This window comes from Lactuca serriola, chromosome 5 (genome assembly GCF_051521515.1).
Source record: "Lactuca serriola cultivar US96UC23 chromosome 5, Lser_US96UC23_V15, whole genome shotgun sequence".
NCBI classification, from domain to species: domain Eukaryota; kingdom Viridiplantae; phylum Streptophyta; class Magnoliopsida; order Asterales; family Asteraceae; genus Lactuca; species Lactuca serriola.
The window spans coordinates 7,194,488-7,213,127 of record NC_136412.1 but is presented as its reverse complement, the minus strand read 5'-3'; the positions used below and the strand labels follow the sequence as shown (position 1 = coordinate 7,213,127).

The 18,640-nt window shown below is 38.8% G+C and overlaps 1 protein-coding gene across 1 annotated transcript; it reads left to right on the top strand.

The window, feature by feature from the left end:
- Nucleotides 1-9,144: 9,144 nt before the first annotated feature.
- LOC145051907 (actin cytoskeleton-regulatory complex pan-like protein) lies at nucleotides 9,145-12,462 on the top strand. The gene is made up of 3 exons (XM_078999742.1): nucleotides 9,145-9,781; nucleotides 10,086-10,214; nucleotides 10,667-12,462. The coding sequence occupies exons 1-3, from the start codon at nucleotides 9,335-9,337 to the stop codon at nucleotides 12,158-12,160; spliced, it is 2,070 nt and encodes a 689-aa protein (XP_078855868.1). The 5' UTR covers nucleotides 9,145-9,334; the 3' UTR covers nucleotides 12,161-12,462.
- Nucleotides 12,463-18,640: the final 6,178 nt, after the last annotated feature.

The following is an 18,640-nucleotide window of genomic DNA, read 5'->3' as shown; positions in this document are numbered from 1 at the left end:
TGTTTGGGTCGATTAAGACCGCCATGGTTGAGTATTTTGATGAGCGTTATGCGGCTCTCACTGAGACGGCTGCCACAGCGGCTACAGCAGCTGTAGCCGCGGCAGGGGGAGGAGCTAGTCGGGGTTTTCAGTATCGGGACTTCGATAAGACGAAGCCTCCCACATTCGACGGAGTTCAGGACCCGATTGTTGCTATGAGGTGGTTGTCATACGTGGAGGAGTGTTTCTTCACGTGTTCATGCCCCGCTGATCATAGGGTGAGGTGTGCTCTGAACCTGTTGAGGCTCGGGGCGAAGGATTGGTGGAGATTGACCACGGGGTCACTTTCGGATGTACAGAGGGCTGCGGTTTCGTGGGATCAGTTCAGAGGAATGTTCAGTACTCGTTATGTTCCGCGAGTTGAGAGGGAAAGATTGGCTCAGGAGTTCCTTGAGCTGAAGCAGGATTCGGAGTCGGTGACTGAGATCACCAAGATGTTCACTAAGAGGGCGATGTTTTGCCCAGAGTTCGCTTCGGAGCAGGCCCAGATGTCCCGATATCTGAGCATGCTCAAGAGGGATATCAGACAGTTTGTGTCTGCACAGAGGTGCGAGACCTTGTTGGAGTTGCAGGAGGCCGCTAGGCGGCGTGAGTTAGAGATTGAGTTGCAGGTGCGTGAGTTGAGGCAGGCTCCGGTGCAGTCGCAACTGGCGCCAAAGCGGTCCAAGACCGTTGATGTTAGAGTGGGGGATTTGAGCAGCCACACTTGTGGGAAGTGTGGGAAGGGTCACACCGGGGTTTGTAGGACCGGTGGTGCATGCCGCAAGTGCGGAAGGGATGGGCACTATGCGAGGGATTGTCGGCAGTCAGTGCTAGTTCGAGATTTGAGGATCTGCTATCATTGTCATCAGGTTGGACATTTGAGGGCCAACTGTCCACAGTTTGCTGCAGGATCGGTGCAGGCTCCAGCACCGACCACTTTGAGGATCACAGGTGGAGGTCAGGGTGGAGCAGATCCCCCGAGGGCTCAGGGTCGTGCTTATCAGCTTGTTGCAGAGGAGGTTAGGGCAGTACCAGAGACAGCTGCGGGTATGTTCCTTTCTTGATGTCTTGTTATCTTGAGATTTTGTGGTGTATTGGTTTGTGCTGGTATCTTTGTGTGGATTTCGATGCGGTATTTATTGTTTTGCGGGTTGAGGGTTTGAGTTATGAATTTGTGTTTCGGGTTTTCGTCTTGGTATCCGTTGTTCCCTGAGGGTTTGGTATGATTATAGTTTGGTGTTTTGGTGTTGTTGTTGGTTAGCGTTCGTAAGGGTTATTAGTGGAGATGCGGCATTAGGTTGAATGTCGGGTAGCATCTACATTCGTGGAATGGATAATTAGAGATCGGATTCTTTTGATCGGTTTGATCAGTGAGGAGATGTGTTTTGATGAGGGTTGTTTATGCTTGTGGGAAGCAGTCAGTGTGTAAGTGTTCTCTTTGTGCAGGGTTGTTCTGGAAGGTCGTTGATGGCGACCGGTGGTTGCTGGTCAGTGCTTTAAGTGGGGGAGAATTGGAAAATTCTCTGGGAGATTGATGAGTATTTGAGGGTGCTTAGCTGTTGGGATTCAGCAAGTGTTCTGTCAGCCCAGAGTGTAGGCTGATAGGAGTAAGTGTCGAGCATGTGGGGCAGGATACAGACCTAGGGCATTTGATTGTGGAGGGCCTGGGAGCAGGCCGGGATCAAGTATGTATGATGGAGTTAGAGTTCGAAACCCCTCGAGGGCTAGAACGGTATGCATGGGAGATTTTCCGGGAGGATAGCCCGGAATGTTGAATGCTAGTTGAGCGGTCCGGATAGACTGAGGGCCGGTAGGCGTACCAGTCAGGCCGAAGGCTCGGAGAACGGTCCAGTCAAACTGAAGGCACTGAGAGCGGTCCAGATTGGCTGAAGGTTCTGAGAGAGTGGTCCAGATGGGCTAAAGGCCTGGTGAGGCGGTCCAGTCATGATGAAGACTCTGCAGGTATTGTTGGATCAGTTTGAGGATATGGATTGTGTTCGTTGCAGTGTGTTTGCATTAGAAGGTCTGGCCCCGGGTAGTGATCTTGATTAGTGGAGTTAGTGCATGGGCTTGAGAGTCCCTGCGACGAGAGTCAGAGTATGTGTGTTGGATGGATAGCGGATACGCTAAAGGGTGGTGTAGCGTTGGGCGAGCACCGTGGCACTTGTTGAAGTGGCTATATGGCCAAGTGGATTCCTTGGAAAAGGAAGTGAGAGAAGTGTGTAACTCCGAGAGGGAGTGCAAGTTCACGGAAGTGAAAGCGGCAGAGCAGAGTTATGAATAGAGTAATTCGAGTATGGTTATTGAGCAGCGTGTTTGAGGCAGTGGAATAAAAGCTCATTCAGTTTGGGATGTTTGCTGAGATCGCGGAGGGAATTCCGCAGATATAGAGCCAAGAGACTCGGAAGGGATGCAGGGAGAGAGTCTTGGGCTCTCAGTGTGGTTCTGATCAGGGTATTGGGTGTGTATTAGTGGTTCATCCTGGGGGATGTTGGAGGATATCATCAGTGTATCGGGTTTTCCAAACCTGAGGGTGCTAGAGCTAGTTCAGCATGTGTATGCAATTGCAAGAGGAGAACTCGTGGGAGTTGCTCTGAGAAAGAGAAGGAGTCTTTCCGTCGTCACGGAATGGATAGAGTGAGATTCGGATCGGGGATTCGATGGTTCATGGTTTTCTAGCCTTATGAGTCGAGTGATGGTTGTGATTTGGAGCAGTGTTGCATTATGAGTAGTACTCAGTGATTAAGTGAAGTTATCAGAGGGTGAATCCGGTGCCCGATTTGAGATGGTGGTCAGGACACCGTGAGAAAGGGAAAGTGCGTTTGAGTTTCATTTGGGTATGCCTTGAGGGACCTGGTCTGGTTGAGGCCAGGTGGCGCGTTGCGGGTGTATCTTGGAAGTTGAGTTGCTATAGGCTTCGAGGGCGAAGCCTAATGTAAGTGGGGGAGAATTGTAACATCCCGAAATAGCAAGAGTAGAGTTGAAGGGCTAAAAGTGTTATTTGGGAAGGAGTGACTCGGCGAGTCCATGGATGGACTCGGCGAGTAGAGTCGCGACTGGGTCGCGTGTTAAGTAGCCGACTCGGCGAGTCGGTGAGATGGACTCGGCGAGTAGGCGCTGAGTGGAGAAAACCCTAATCCTCGGGGTTGAGCCCTATTTAAAGAACATTATACCCTTCCCCCAGCCTCTCTATTCCCCTTTGAAGTCCAGAAACCCTAGAAAGTGCGATTGAAGAAGATTGGAGTGTATTTGGAGCATTTGAGGAGTTTGTTGAAGGAATTTTGTGAGATTGAAGGCTTGGGGCAAGGGGCTTTGCTTGGAATTGAATTTTATAGCAGTTGGGGCGTTCATTGGAGGTAATATCTCGTTCTTGGACTGATTGTATGTTGTTTCTTCATTTTGGGGTTTGTGGGATCTTGTCTATGGATGTAATTGGAAGTCTAGAGGTTAGATCTGAGGTTGCTACCTCAGATCTGGAATGGAGAAGAATCAGAGAGCATGAAAGTCCCTATGTTGGAGTGTTTAGTGAAGCTTGCATGTCCCAAACCCTAGTTATAAGTGAATAAGGCCTAGATCTCTTTGGATTCACGTAAAGTTTGCCACTTTACGTGATGGATGAGTTGTATGAGGCTAGATCTATGTTTTGGATCAATTGCATGGCCTGGAATACTTCTGAATGGATTCAGATCAGTGGTACTCGGCGAGTCACATAGGTGAACTCGACGAGTTGCTTGAAGATGAGCTGGGACTCGACGAGTTGGAAGAACAACTCGGCGAGCCGGATGAAGATAGCCTGGAACTCGGCGAGTTGTATGAACAACTCGGCGAGTAGGTTGATGATAGCCTTAGACTCGGCGAGTCTGTTCTTGGACTCGGCGAGTCTTGTCGAAAAGTCCCAATATTTTCTGGTCGAGTCGAGAATCGGCGAGTCAAGGGATAACTCGGTGAGTTGTATGCGAGTAGAACTCAGAGTTGTTGAACTCGACGAGTCTCGGGGTGACTCGGCGAGTTAGGTCGCGGATTGAGTGAAGTTCTGATTATGGGAACTCGGCGAGTCATAGGGTTGACTCGGCGAGTAGGGTCAGTCCGGAGTTGACTTTGACCTTGTCTTTGACCAAGGGTTGACTAGTGGTTTCCAGGGGCATTTTGGTAATTGTTGATTGTTGTTTTGAGTTCAGTGCATTGGCGGTTGTCCAGTGGTGGAGATCGAATCAGTGATTCTGGGAACACGTTAAATGTTTTGTATTGAAAACTTTTTTTTGTAATGAATTAATGGAATCGAGATGTTTTTGAAAAATTTAAAATTGGTTGTATTTTCGGTCGTTACAATAAGGGTTAAATAGATGTACCTGAATTTCGGGATGTTACATAATAATTACAACTATTTTTAAGATGATGATACCATCGATTGAACCATGTGATTTCGTTCTGTAACTCCATCCACTTACTAAGAATATCTACTTGTACCCGATATTCTCCTTGTCCAAACGAGAGGTTGAACATACTTGTTATGCGGGTCCATTCATCACCTCCAAGGTAATCAGGGGTAACCATTTATGTTTCACCTTCAAATATGTTCAACCAACATCGTATTATAACCATCACCTCTCTTATCGTCCATGGACGTGGAGTATCAGACGACGATGTTGCATTCGTAGAAGTTGGTGCATTGGAGGCAATTTCTATATTTTTCAATACTGGAGTGAGTTGATACAATATTTAACTGGTATGACAATTTATACACTGATCCGTAGAGGTATACACTAATCCGCAGAGGTGTACACTGATCCGCAGAGGTGTACACTGATCCGGAGAGGTGTACACTGAACCGCTGATAACAGTTATGTGGATTCTCAAACAATTATGTGGACTGATATCAAACATAAGTTCATTATTTTTAACATTTTTTTTTCCAAATTATTTACATAATCACATAAGGTATTAGTGTTTAAAAAAAATTAATATTAATAAACGAAAATGAACGAAAAAACGGAAAAAAGAAAATCAAAAAATCAAAAAACAGCAATTCTGCAGAGCTGCAGCGGATCCGCAGAGGATCTAATGGATCCACAGAGGGTCCTCTTATTTTCTTTAAACCAATCTAGCTTTTCTGTTATTGTTCGAATTACTCGAGATTGAATGTGCGGTGAATCGAAACTATAACACAAGTTAAGATGGAATCCGTACCCGAACCCTATGCCTAAATTGGAATGTGAGAACAGAAAAGTGCATAGGATTCATCAAAACTTTAAAAAAAATAAAAAATAATAAAATTATTATTATTTAATTAGTGAAAGAGTATCCAAGGGGGAGCACAACATGGTTGCATGTTCCAGATGTACACGTGGCAGTATCCTCGTGGGGCTTGTGCTGCTGCCCCATGTATCTGTGCATGTACCGACGTTAATTTGTCTTCTTTTTCTTTGTTTTCTTAGTTTTATGCAAATTAAATTACTTTTTTTTAGTCTGTGTTTATTTAACTCTAAATTGGGATGAGTTTATTTGAAACATAAGTTAGTATGGTAATGTACATACGGCTATGATTTTATTCAATAATTTTTATTAAGTTTTAACATTTTAATAACTTATCTTTATTTATAAAATAACATTTATTGTTATTTTCTTAAATAATTTTTAAATATAATCTATTTAAACTAACGAGCTTATTTTTTTAGAAACGGCAAACAAATTAAGTGGAAACCTATTTGTAATATTTTCAACGAGCACCGCGAATTCGAGCTCTTTTACAGGGCAAACCCAGCCCCTATAGAGATTTCCAGGGCAAAATTCTCCACATGTGACACCGTTCAGGTCGGACATCATTTGCAACGAGCTTATTACATATAAATAAATGGAACGATGTTTAAATGTGTATTTATTAGTGACTCCTAAGAGGGTGCGGTGCGAGAAAGGGTAAGGGGAGTCGTAACTGCACCCTGTTACACTACACCGGGAGTACGGTTTAGGTAATGCATGGAAAGGGTGAAGGGATGATACCCCGCTCTGTCTCTCCCCATGTGATTGACCAACTCTATTTAGATAGTTTTTTATATTATTTTTAGTTTTTAATTAATATATATACACACCCACGTATTATGCAACACCTGCTAAGAATAACTAAAATGACAAAAGTTTTCTAGATGGAAAAAAATCGATAAAATGGGGGATTATACATCAAAGAATTTTTTTTAATATCAACTTATATGAAAATGTACATGTTTTATCTTTTATAAAAACTATTATCATCAAGAAATAGCTACTCTTTTCAGTAAGTTAGGGATCTAGAGATTATAAATCTCAAATTTTAAAAACCGTTGTAATACTTATATAACATTTATTAAAACATTTTTCTAAGGTTATACTCATAGATTATATATGGATGAAAACCATTTTAACACATCTTCTTGTTGTTAGGGTCTAAAAAAATGTAAGAACCATTAAAAAAATCTCACTATACATTATAAAACTAACATATAAAAAAGCAAAATACATATCTAGTTTAGAGAGCCCCTAAATATACTCATAAACTGTTAGAAATTCGGGGTTGAGAGATAGTTTAGAATTTTGAGAGTTGTGTAATCATTTTCAAATTGAACTATTTCAGTGGTATTCTTGAAATCAACAACTGTAGAAGAGATGTAAGATCAGAGAGTGAAATTGTTATGATTTTCGTGTTTACCATAAAAATGAACAAAAAACGGTTATACAATCTATGTCTGAAAACTGTCATGAAACTGCTACAAGGCAATTTCCAAACTATCTTTAAATTGTCACATAAAATGAGTTTTAGACAAGGGGCAATATAAAAGTCAAAACCGGGTTAACTTTAGAAAAAACAAATTTATGATGCATTTTTAATAAAGTAATATAACCCAAATAAAAAATTTCCAAGCTCGACCGCAACCAAGGGAATTGCCCCTTGGACCCTGCTACGAGGAGCAGCGGGACGTTGCTCCCGAACCCCCATTCGTTCAAGGGATTCATCCATAAATAACATTATACTTTGAATATTGATCAAATTTAAACATGTATGCACTCCACATCTCACTTACTTGTTTAATGTTTATCAAAATTGTATTTAATCAACAAATTAATCCATTACATTTAAATACACATCAATAAAATCACCAACGTAAACTACATCTTCATCATTTTTCAAGAATATCATCAAATCTCTAGAACTTCAAGTGACAAAGTGACAATACACATTACCACCCTCCATCTTTTTCTTTCTAACATTCTGAATCATAATAAATAGATTTGAAACACATCAATCTATTTAACCAATCAAACGTAATAAATGATTCTTAAGGACTAAAAATTATATACATATATTAATTCCCATCGCATTTAGGAATAGTATACTTCTTCAACTTCATACTTTGGCCACACTATTTTACGGGTATTACTTATGAAATGCACACATCTATTCCCTCTTCCGATCAAAATTCCCTAAAACCACAAGTCGACTCAGATTCTTTTTTGGTCATTTAATCATCGAATTTCTGTTACAGATAAGAGAGATGGGATTAATCGTTGCAGGCTTGCAGCCTACGATTTCTGCGTGGAGAAGAAAAGGGGTCGCGACCAAACTCCGACTCAGGCATTGATGGGGCTTCAAAGTAAGAAATCACACTTGAATGTATCCGCCTTCAATACAAAACATCAACTAGACAACACAGGAGTGAGAGAGAAGTTTTGTGGAGGTCTGGTTAGCCATCGTTATTGACGATGACTGTGAAGGTGAGGAAACAACAGGGATTGTCGGTGTTGTTGTATTTGGGGTCTGCAAGGGAAGTGTTTTGGTTGGCGCCTTCACAGGTCAGCCGCTATTGTATTCTATGTATCCATCAATAAATTCAGAAAACACATACAATTGGATATTGATGTGCGTTTTACTCTTCAAATTCAGGCGTTAGGGTGGTTGGCGGCGGTTCTTGGAGTGTCAAACACAATTCTTGAAGTTATTGTTCATTATTCTTATATGTTAATCCATCCAATTGCAAGTGTGTCGCCCTTTTCAATCGAATTCCTTTTGTGGGTATGTGATATTAGCTTCAATCTTCATAAATATTGCAGATGGCTTGCAGGAACCTGAAGACATTTAGTCAGGTAACAGCGATTTGAACCCATTTCAGCCTTTTATATGATCGTGCCTCATTTGCACTTATGTGTTGTTATATGGGTTACGCTGTTATGCAATGGATCCTCTTCATTGTCCAACTTATGTTATACTCAAGGGCCAAGGCGAGATAACATAATAGAACTTGCAGTTGCTCTTGCACCTCATATTTATGTCAATTGTTCTATATGTGTTTGACATTAGGGATATTTATGTCAATTATTCTATCTGTGTTTGACATTGGTTTCTTTTACTATTTTGGTTGCAGCAAATACAACTTTGGACTGGTAAAGAGCTATTTAGATATGAGAGATTATCCGAATCTTATTGTTACTGAAAAGAGTGGCACTAACCCACAAGGATGGACTTTACTCGGTTCTTCTTAGGGATTACATGCCAGATGAATGAGGTTTTTATGTAGCAGAGTCTGTTTTTGTCAATGTTTTATAGTTATAGTAACGATCCACCTGATTCAAGTCAATTTACCCCAATGGCATCCGATTATGATACTGGAATTCAAACAACCTTGTATGTTTTTTTTACCTGAAATATGATAGTTAAGGATTAGTTAATTGTCAGTATAAGAAAAAAAATTGTCCCAAGCGAAGCTTGAGATCACCTACTAGTTTAATAGTAAAAACCAAAAGCCGACAAAGATATCTACTCACAAACTACATTTTCATTCGTTGTAAAGATAAACACTAAATCTCTGGAACCATAATAATCAAGATTTAAAACATTTTTAAATAGCAACTTGATCACCGATACCAACAAATAACTCTTCAATTACTAAAAGTGTAATAGTCGAAATAACAAAATTGTGGATAATTGAATATCCAGACACCATTATTGTAATGCACTATTTACTCAGTTTTAAAAATTTACGTTAAACCCCTCATACTTGAAGTTTTCATACAAATTACATCCCACATCTTTCTCTCTCAAGCGTTGACCGTACAATTATGCGTATAATACACATACTAATATTGTACTAATAGTGTCTTCAGTGAGTGTGAGAGAGAGAAAAAAGAATCACTTTCCCAAGAAATCTCTCTCAGATTCTTTTTTTTGCTTAATCTTGTTTTCTCTGTGTTCGGAGCTCCATTCTCACGGCCACCGGTTCTTTGCAACCTTCTTTCACGTAGTAATAGTTTTAAAAGCTTTACTGATGGCTGAATATTGCCGGAAAAGATGAAGATCACCGGAAAAACGGATCTACCGGCTATTCTATCGTCAAAAGCTCTAAACTTCACCCCAGATTCGGATCTTTTACATAAACCTATTTCGAGGAAACAATTAAGTCGAAAATCGCGGAACCCCGGTGGTGGGGTGCGGTTGAAGAGGGATGGACTTCCGGCATCCGGGAAAAGGGGTTCTAGACCGGAGACTCCGTTGCTCCGATGGAAGTTTAATGAAGCTAAACAAGAGGAGGAGGATAAGGATGCTGAGGTTGAAAGCGAAAAGCTGCCTGATTCTGGTCGAAAAAATGGTCTGAAAGCGAGGAGAGGGAAAGATGTGACAACCGTGTCGGCGAGGAAGTTAGCCGCCGGACTGTGGCGGTTGCAACTGCCGGATGTTCGTGTTAACCACGGCGGCGAGTTATGTAACGTTCCAAAGAGTAATGGGGTTGTGTTTCAGGTAAAGAAATCATTTTCCAATTTTCTAGGGTTTTGCAGAGTGAATCAATTTATCTGTTCTTGATCTATTTACAAACCCTAATCAAATATTTCTGCAATAAGGGTTATTTCATACTTCAAACACTGAATCAATCCCTGTTGATGTGAACATTCAAATGCTTTTAGCCTTTTTATTCAAATTTTCCCCAAATTCAATGCCGTTTGGGGATTTTTTTTTGAGGTCTTTACAAGATGAATAAAATCTGACCATAAATTACGTTTTCTTCTTGATCAATTCTTCACTTTTTTCGTTCTTTTATATGCAGCCTGCAATTGATCATTCTGGGATCCATTCTCCTGCTCGTCATATGAGGAAATCATTCGATTCTCATATGAAAGAAGTACCACAGAGCCCTAATTCCGTTACTGGATCCAGAAATAAGTTTCTTCACAAGGTAATCACTCATGAAACTTGCTTGAAGTTGCTAGTAGTAATATAAAAGTGATTGGATGTGTGTTTTGTAAATGATATAAACCAATAGAGCTACAATGTTATCTTTCATCAACATTCAAGTGTACGGGGTTTTTGAATGTGCTTTTTTATAAGTAATTATCTCAACATGAAGATTTAGAAGAAGATAATCAGATGATTAAAACTAAGGTCAGGTAGGTAATTTTACATGGGTTAAATGCAAGATATATCAACATTCTATCATATATCTATTAATTATAGCATCCTGCATCCTACTTTCATTTAGTCCTATTACAACATTGTATTTCTAAAAATCTGTCCAATTACAACAATGTCATCCAATTCCAAAACAATTTTCATTGATATAATTTCTCTAAATTTGGTTTACTTTTGTTTAAATTTATAATCTGGACTCTACTTTCATGATCTTTATAGCTTGAACCAACTTTCCACTTTTCAAACTCTGCTATGGAGGGTGCAACAAAGTGGGACCCGGCTTCATGGAAGGCATCAGAAGACGTAAGACGAATCTTCAGTGAATCAAAGCATCTAGAAGAACAAGTAGGTGTCGTGTCAATGGTATCCACACTTCAATCAGAACTCGAACAATCTCGATCCCGTATTCACGATCTCGAAAACGAACGAAGATCATCAAAGAAAAAACTCGAACAATTCTTAAAAAAACTAAACGAAGAACGTGCAACATGGAGAAGCAGAGAACACGAGAAGATCCGTGCAGTGATCGAAGATATAAAAGGCGAATTGAATAGAGAGAGAAAAAACAGACAACGAATGGAGATTGTGAATTCAAAATTGGTAAACGAGTTAGCAGATGTGAAATTGTCTGCTAAAAGATACATGCAGGATTATGAGAAGGAAAGGAAAGCAAGAGAGTTGATAGAGGAAGTATGCGATGAACTTGCTAAAGAAATTGGAGAAGATAAAGCGGAGGTTGAAGCTTTGAAAAGGGAATCCATGAAAATGAGGGAAGAAGTTGACGATGAGAGAAAGATGTTGCAAATGGCAGAAGTTTGGCGGGAAGAGCGTGTTCAAATGAAGCTTATTGATGCTAAAGTAGCACTTGAGGACAAATATTCTCAAATGAAGAAGTTAGTTTCGGATCTTGAAGATTTCTTGAGTTCGAAGAATCTTGATGAAGAAGAAGTAAAACGAGCCGAAATCCTTAAAGAAACGGCGGATTCGGTTAATATTCAAGAAATCAGTGAGTTTAAGTATGAAAAACCGAACCCGGATGACATATATTCGGTTTTTGAAGAGGTAAGTTTCGGGGAAATGAATGGAAACGAGATCGAACATAGACATTCTTCTGGTTATTTTGACCAAAATGGTCTTAAAGAAGATGAAGATGAAGATGAGGATGATGATGATGATGATGATGGTGAAGATGATGATGAAAGCGGGTGGGAGACTGTGAGCCATTTGGAAGATCAGGGGTCGAATTATTCACCCAATAGGAGCGATCCATCTGTCACCAACAACAATAACAACAATAGAGAATGGGAAGAAAATGACGAGACAACAATTACCGAAATCACGGAAGTGTGTCCTGTACCGAGTAAAAACCCGAAAAAGCCCTCATCAATCTCGCGGCTTTGGCGATCATCGTACTCGAGTAACGGTGGTGATAATTGTAAGATGATACCGATTGATGGGCGGTTATCAAACGGGACCCACCTGTCGAGCGGTGTGGGGGCGGGGCTTTCACCGGACCGCAGCTCGGGGGTGAGTCTGTCTGAGTGGAGCTCACCGGGGTCAAACGGTCACATGACGAAAGGTGGGATGAAAGGAGGGTGCATTGAATGGCCACGTGGGGTTATGCAGAAGAACAGTTTGAAAGCAAAGCTTTTGGAGGCCAGAATGGAGAGTCAAAAGGTACAGTTGAGACAGGTATTGAAGCAGAAGATATGAAAGTGAATAAAAATGGATGAGACTTTTCATGTGGTCGTGGGTGGGGTTACAACTTTGATGGAGGACTGTATTAACAAACGTGGTTTGGAATGAATTTTAGGTCCTTTCTTGTTGTTTGCAGGAGGAGGTGATTTGAGAGTACAATTTTCCACCATTTTGTTAATTGATGTTGAGAAAGGAAGGTGCAATTGCAATATTAATGTTTTTTTTATGTTGTAGGATGAATGTGACATATGAAATGAAAATGGGACCATGTTTTTGGACTCTTTTTATGGCCTTAATAGATCCGCCCGTTTCATGTATTGTCTTTGTTTAGAATAAATGAATAATTGTTGATGAAAATGAAAAATGGTTGAGGTGGTCCGTATCTAGAATGAATCCGACACAAAAAAAAAGTAAAAAACAGTTGACAGTTAGGGCCTTTGGGGGAAAAGGGTAGAACCACTTAAAGATTTGACATGTCATAGGTGTACAAATGGCTACCAAGGACCACTTCAACACATGATGTGTACGGGCTTACTACCGTTCATAGTTCCTACTTCCTATATATTATATTTTTTTTCAAAGAGATTCACAAAAATCAGGTGACATGTGAGAAAATAGCTCTTTTTTCTTTTTGGGTTTTTATACAAAATAATTACCAATTTTGTGTTATGAAATGGTTTCTACAACAAAGAACTTAGAAAGGAGGAAAAGAATTTGGATGAAAAACTATGTATCATTTCACGATATCTCACCTTTTGTTTCAAAAAATATTGTGCATAAAGTAAAAAGTTAAATAATCTTAAATATTGAGCTTTTCTGGTACAACCTTACTTTTCTTTTTCTTAAAAGGTACCTTGTATTTTTTTTTTCTTTCTCAATTCGACTATCTTAGCTGGTTTAAAACAATCTAAAATGTCAAGTTAACCTAAACAGTTGTTGCAAACTAGTTTTTTTGGAAAAAAAAAAGACAGGGTTTTTTTATTAGAAATTTTTTTGTTAGAATTGAATGTTACAAACTATCAAAAACACTATCAAGAGTAGCAACAAAAAAATATGTGAATTATGAGCCAAAGCAAAAAAATTAGTGCAAAAGGAAAAATTTTTGTCAAATGTTAATAATCTTTTTTAGAGGAAAAAAATATAGGGTTTTTTTTTCAGATTTTTTTTTTGTCTAAAACCAGAATTGTTGTATATTGCTAAAAGAGCCAAATGAAAGATTTTTCATTCATAAGAAACATTTACATGGGCGTTGCGGGTAAACGAACAACAAGCTGTGCCGCAACCTCTTTTTGGATGACAAAACTAATTCTTTTAAAAACATCTATAGATCTAACATTATTTTGCATGACCCGTTGGACTTTATTAAGTAGCTCCACGGCTTCTGGTGCAAGGAAACCGAAAGTATCATATGCAAATGGTATAAACGTGTGTTGATTTTTCATGCACGTTTTCTCATGTTTTTCCACTTTGCTTGATGCAGTTTTTAAGGCAACTTGCCCCACGTTAAAAACTTCACTCCCTATGTTAGATCCACGCATGCATGTTTTCCACCAGCCCATCCAAATACTAAAACATTAGTCGGTCTAAGTGTTAATCTTCCTTCCAATTGGTCAGTCAAAAAGTTCACAGGGGCCTCTTTCTTGGCAGAAATCACAGTGCGCCTAAATATGTCAGAAAGAACATCCCTAACCAAATTATGTAAGTACTTGAAACCCGGGAGCTCTTTACAATGAACTGCATGCTCCCCAAAGGAGTCCAAGCATGCCTTGCGACAAACATGGCAAGTCTCATTAGCTGGAAATAAAGGGATCATAAGACGCTTGAGAATGACATGATACTCCACTAGCGACATATGTTGGCCAAGACCGTCAATAGGAAGTCATAAGAAAATCCCAAGCATATGGATCCCTTAGACACTCAAAAATTGATTACTGCCTAATCGTCATGTCGAAGTGAACTTCTATGTCTTGGAGAATTTTACTAAAAAGTGCACCCGCCAATGAATGTTGGGCTTTTGGAGGGGCGGTGTCCTTATTAGTAAAACCGCTGAAGTCAAAGCTCGGAATCGTATCACGAAGACAGGCCAAAGCACAAACATAATCTGAATTCATACCACATATGCCATTATTCCGTAGGATGTGGTCTTGTAGCACCTACGATTGAATAAAAAAAAATGCAAAGTGCTTTTTAAGGGAAAAAAATCAATATTTAATCTAAAAAAACAAACTCAATATATAAGGTCTTTATATTTTAACCTTTTTTTTATGTCAAAAAGTTTTTTTATTTTCTAATGTTAGAAGTTTAGACGAAAATCATGGAAAATTGACAACCATATTACAATTTTCTCTATTAAATACTTAGAGATGATTAGATTGAATCAATACATATCTAAAGTTTTTAACAGTTACTTATAATTTGGGCAAATGTCATATTACCCATCAAACTTTTCGTGTTTGTTTTAAAAGGTCACCAAACTATTTTTTTTGCACATTAAAGGAATATATTTTCATGACCGTTTAATTACATCAAATTACCGATTGTAGAAGGTTTACCCCATATTTTCGTGACATGTGGCTCCACCGTGGACTATTACTGTTGTAATCTTGGTCCCCCAAGAATTGCCAAGTCATCGTTAATGGTCCCCATTATAAATCTGTCTTCCCCACCACTTTGTTACCCTAATTCGTAACCTTCACATAATACCACTGAATTCGCTTTTTTACCAGCTATAAATCAAGAAGATGGCCTCAGAACAAAGCTTCTCCTATGGTGGTTTCAGAGTTTCGGGCCTAGAGATACCAACTGATTACGAACTTCATGCCATGGAACCCCAAGTGCAGATTGAGGAAATGAGAGATGACATGCGACAACAGCTTGCCGAGTTTAGGGAGGAAATACGCTACTTGAAAAGGAAAGTGACCATGATGGGTGTTGTTGGAGTTGCAGTGATGTCGTTGATCGAGGTTCGTGTTTGCGTCGAATGCACTGGATGGGGATTTTGGTGGGTGTAGTTTAGTTCGTAGCTAGCACGATGGCAATTAGCGTTTTTTGGGTTATCAAGGTTGTCGAAGGATGTTTGTTTTTTTCTAATTTCGTCATCTGCTAGTATTATATGTACGTATTAGGTTATCTATTGTTGGTTGTTTTGATCAGTGGTGCCCATTTTCGATGTTATGGTTTTTAGAAACATCTTTTTTGGGGTTTTTTCGTAACATAATAACCTCAGTTGTAATGGATGAATTAAATGAAATGTAGTTCCTATTAACCATTGTTTTTCCCTTTGCTTTACGTATGAAGTGATCAATTGTAATGAAATGTACCTATGGTTATGTTAATGGTTTATTGATTTTTTATGTGTTACCACATTGTTATGTGGAAGTACATTGTTATATGAAAGTACTTTGTTATGTCGAATTACCTTGGAAGTACAATTATAAAAAAAAACATTCATGTTATGTTTTAAACTAAAGAAACTAACATTCATGTTACAAACGAAAAACAAACATCCATGCATTCATTAATGTCATAACTTGGTGTTTTAAAGACACCTTTAATAACATACTCCAAAAACACAACACCTTTAATCCAAGTCCATTGGTTTGCTTGATGTATCACCTTCACCGTTTTTGCCTGCAACCTTTTTTGCCAACTTTTTCTTTAGTATCCTCTCTGACTTTTTTCTTAATTTCAATGTACCTACTTTTTTACCATTCTTCTTAGTTACACCACTTGTTGACCCACATTCACATTCTCCCCTTTTAAAACCAAATCCACTTCCAGTATCACCTTCACCCTTTCCTTTTCCCTTTTTACATCATTTCCCCTTTGCCCTTGACCATTCCCTTTCTTCAATGCACTAGTTTCACCTTCACCTTCAACCTTCCTCTTTTTGACCTGACTCTTTTGGGCCTTTGACACTGCATCACATGTTAACTTATTGTGGCATGATTTCTTACAAACACCACAAATGATCTTTTTCCCTGCCTTGGATACTCTGTGTGATCCACTAACCTCAGTACTGTCCCTCTTTCTCTTAATAGTGGGTCTCCCTGACATCTTCCTTTTCAATGGTGGCAAAGGTGGTATGTAGTCTGTTAGGGGCCACATTGCAATCCCATTCATCCATTCTATTGAGTACTTGTAGGTGTTCATATATATGCAAGCACGATATAAAGGATCAGCAAATGCCTCTACATCTCTATTTACATAACTAATGGTTGCCACTGAGTGTACACAACCATATCCGTTCATTTTCCAAATCCTACAAGTACATGTTTTCTTTTCCAAATCAACACCATAAGACTCTCCTAAGTTTCTTGTTTCAAATATATTCAGGCCACTATGAAGCACTTACCAGTACCTACAAATAATAACAGTTAGCAGGGCTAATAAAGTACATTTGTTTGATATTCAATTCAGTTATGGTGAATAATAAAGTAGCTTTGTTAGACCTTCAATTTATTTATGGCATGCCTTATGTTTGGGCATACATCAAAATGTCCCCATCTACTTCCTTTCTGCCTCAAACTACACATCCTCTGCATCACATACAGTCTAATATCCTCTAACATTGTAATAATTGGCTTCTTCCTAGCATCCAATATAACATTGTTAAAGATTTCAGACAATCCATTCACAACTGCATCACACCCCCTTCCTATTTGAAAAAATGCTCTCGACCATGAGTTTGGATTCCTTCCCATAAGATACACATAAGCAGCAGGGATAATCATTTGAATCTCTTTCATTGCAGAATTGAAAAGAGGTTTAGTTGAGGCCTTACAAGCCTTCCAAAATAATTTCTCATATTGAGCCCCAGGGAATTTCTTCTTGAAATTGGAAAGAACATGCCTGGCACATTGCCTATGTTCTATCTCTGGAAATAAATCTTTCACTGCTTCAATTATCCCCTGCATTTACATCATCATAATATTCAGAAGTATATCACATTTGAAATAAATAAAAGCTATGACATTATAAAGTAAAAACATACCTTATGTTGATCTTACATCAATGTCTTACCAAACCCACCTTCAAGATGCAGATCTTCTTGCAAGTTTTCTAAGAACCATTTCCAGTTGTCTTTATTTTCAAAACAAACTACAGCCCAAGCTATTGGGTATATATGATTGTTATCATCCCTACCAACAGCACATAATAACTGACCAATGCACATTCCTTTTAGAAAACACCCATCTAAGTTTATTATCCATCTATAGCCACTTCTCTAACCCTCCTTTAGTGCATGAAAACATATATATATATATATATATATATATATATATATATATATATATATATCCTGCTAAAGTAAGTTTTCCCATCTGGCATAGAGTTCACAGACAACTTGACTGTTGACCCTGGATTAGACCTTTTTATCTCTTCACCATATGACCACAACTTTGCATAATTTTCCATTATGGTACCTTCAACAAGAGACATTGCATGTTGCTTAGCTCTATTATATTGTCCCATACTAACCTCTATGCAGAATTTAGTCTTTACTTCCTCCTTTAACATCCTAACATTGAATTTCTGATTCTCAAGAACTTCCCTGGTGAAATGACTACCAATCCATCTGTAGTTAACAATTGACCCTAATTTAAAATTTCTTGCACAATTGTGGTAAATGATAAAGGACTTGATTTGGAATGAGTGCTCCTCACTCATCCATGATACACACATCCTAAATGTGTATTGACCAGTACTACACTTAACCAATAACCTTTTATTGTCGGTTTTTTTTCAAAGTACAATTGATACCCATTTGCTACAGCATAATTACAAATCATAAATTTTAATTGTTTAGGGTTGGTGAACCTCATACCTAGAATTGGCAACTGCTTCTTCCAAGATATGTCTTCATTAAACATCGGTTTTCCTTTCACATCTGGGACATTATCATCTTCATCATCTTTTTTATCACCTTCTGTGACCTCATTATTTCCATTTTCCTGACTAACTCCTTCATAGGTTACTCTTTCCATGTTGCTTTGTTGTGGACTCATGAAGTCAGTTAGGTCAATACCTTCTTCCCCTTCAATTGACATGTTTGACTTCACAGAACAATTATCCTCATTTTCATTTTCATTTGCCTTAGTTACGTGCACAGTAGTACCAAAATGGTCCATGTAAACAAGAACTTGTACTCCACATTGATAAGCAATGTCTATAAATTCTTGATATTAAAGTTCATTCGGAATCAAGGTTAAACCTTCTGGGATTTGTAAATCGGGTTGACAATAATAAAGTTTCTCACACTTCTCTTGTGTGAATCGTTCAAGAAAATCCACAAACTCATTATATGACATACCATCAAAATTGATGTTCTCAAACACATGATGAACACCATCAAAATAGCAAAAAGCTTTGTTGATGAACACACTTTGGAAATGAACTTTGATTGAGAGGAATAAAGTCATCGATCTTCAGTAACTATGGTGGGACGAGGGTTTTCTTCAATGAGGAGGGGTTACTTCAATGAGGGGGAGGGGA

What these genes read in the sequence shown, in the direction of transcription:
- LOC145051907 (XM_078999742.1), top strand. Translation starts at nt 9,335, where the DNA reads ATGAAGATCACCGGAAAAACGGATCTACCGGCTATTCTATCGTCAAAA. An exon ending in GTAATGGGGTTGTGTTTCAG is followed by an intron (nt 9,782 to 10,085) that starts GTAAAGAAATCA and finishes TTTTATATGCAG; the next exon opens with CCTGCAATTGATCATTCTGG. An exon ending in GAAATAAGTTTCTTCACAAG is followed by an intron (nt 10,215 to 10,666) that starts GTAATCACTCAT and finishes TGATCTTTATAG; the next exon opens with CTTGAACCAACTTTCCACTT.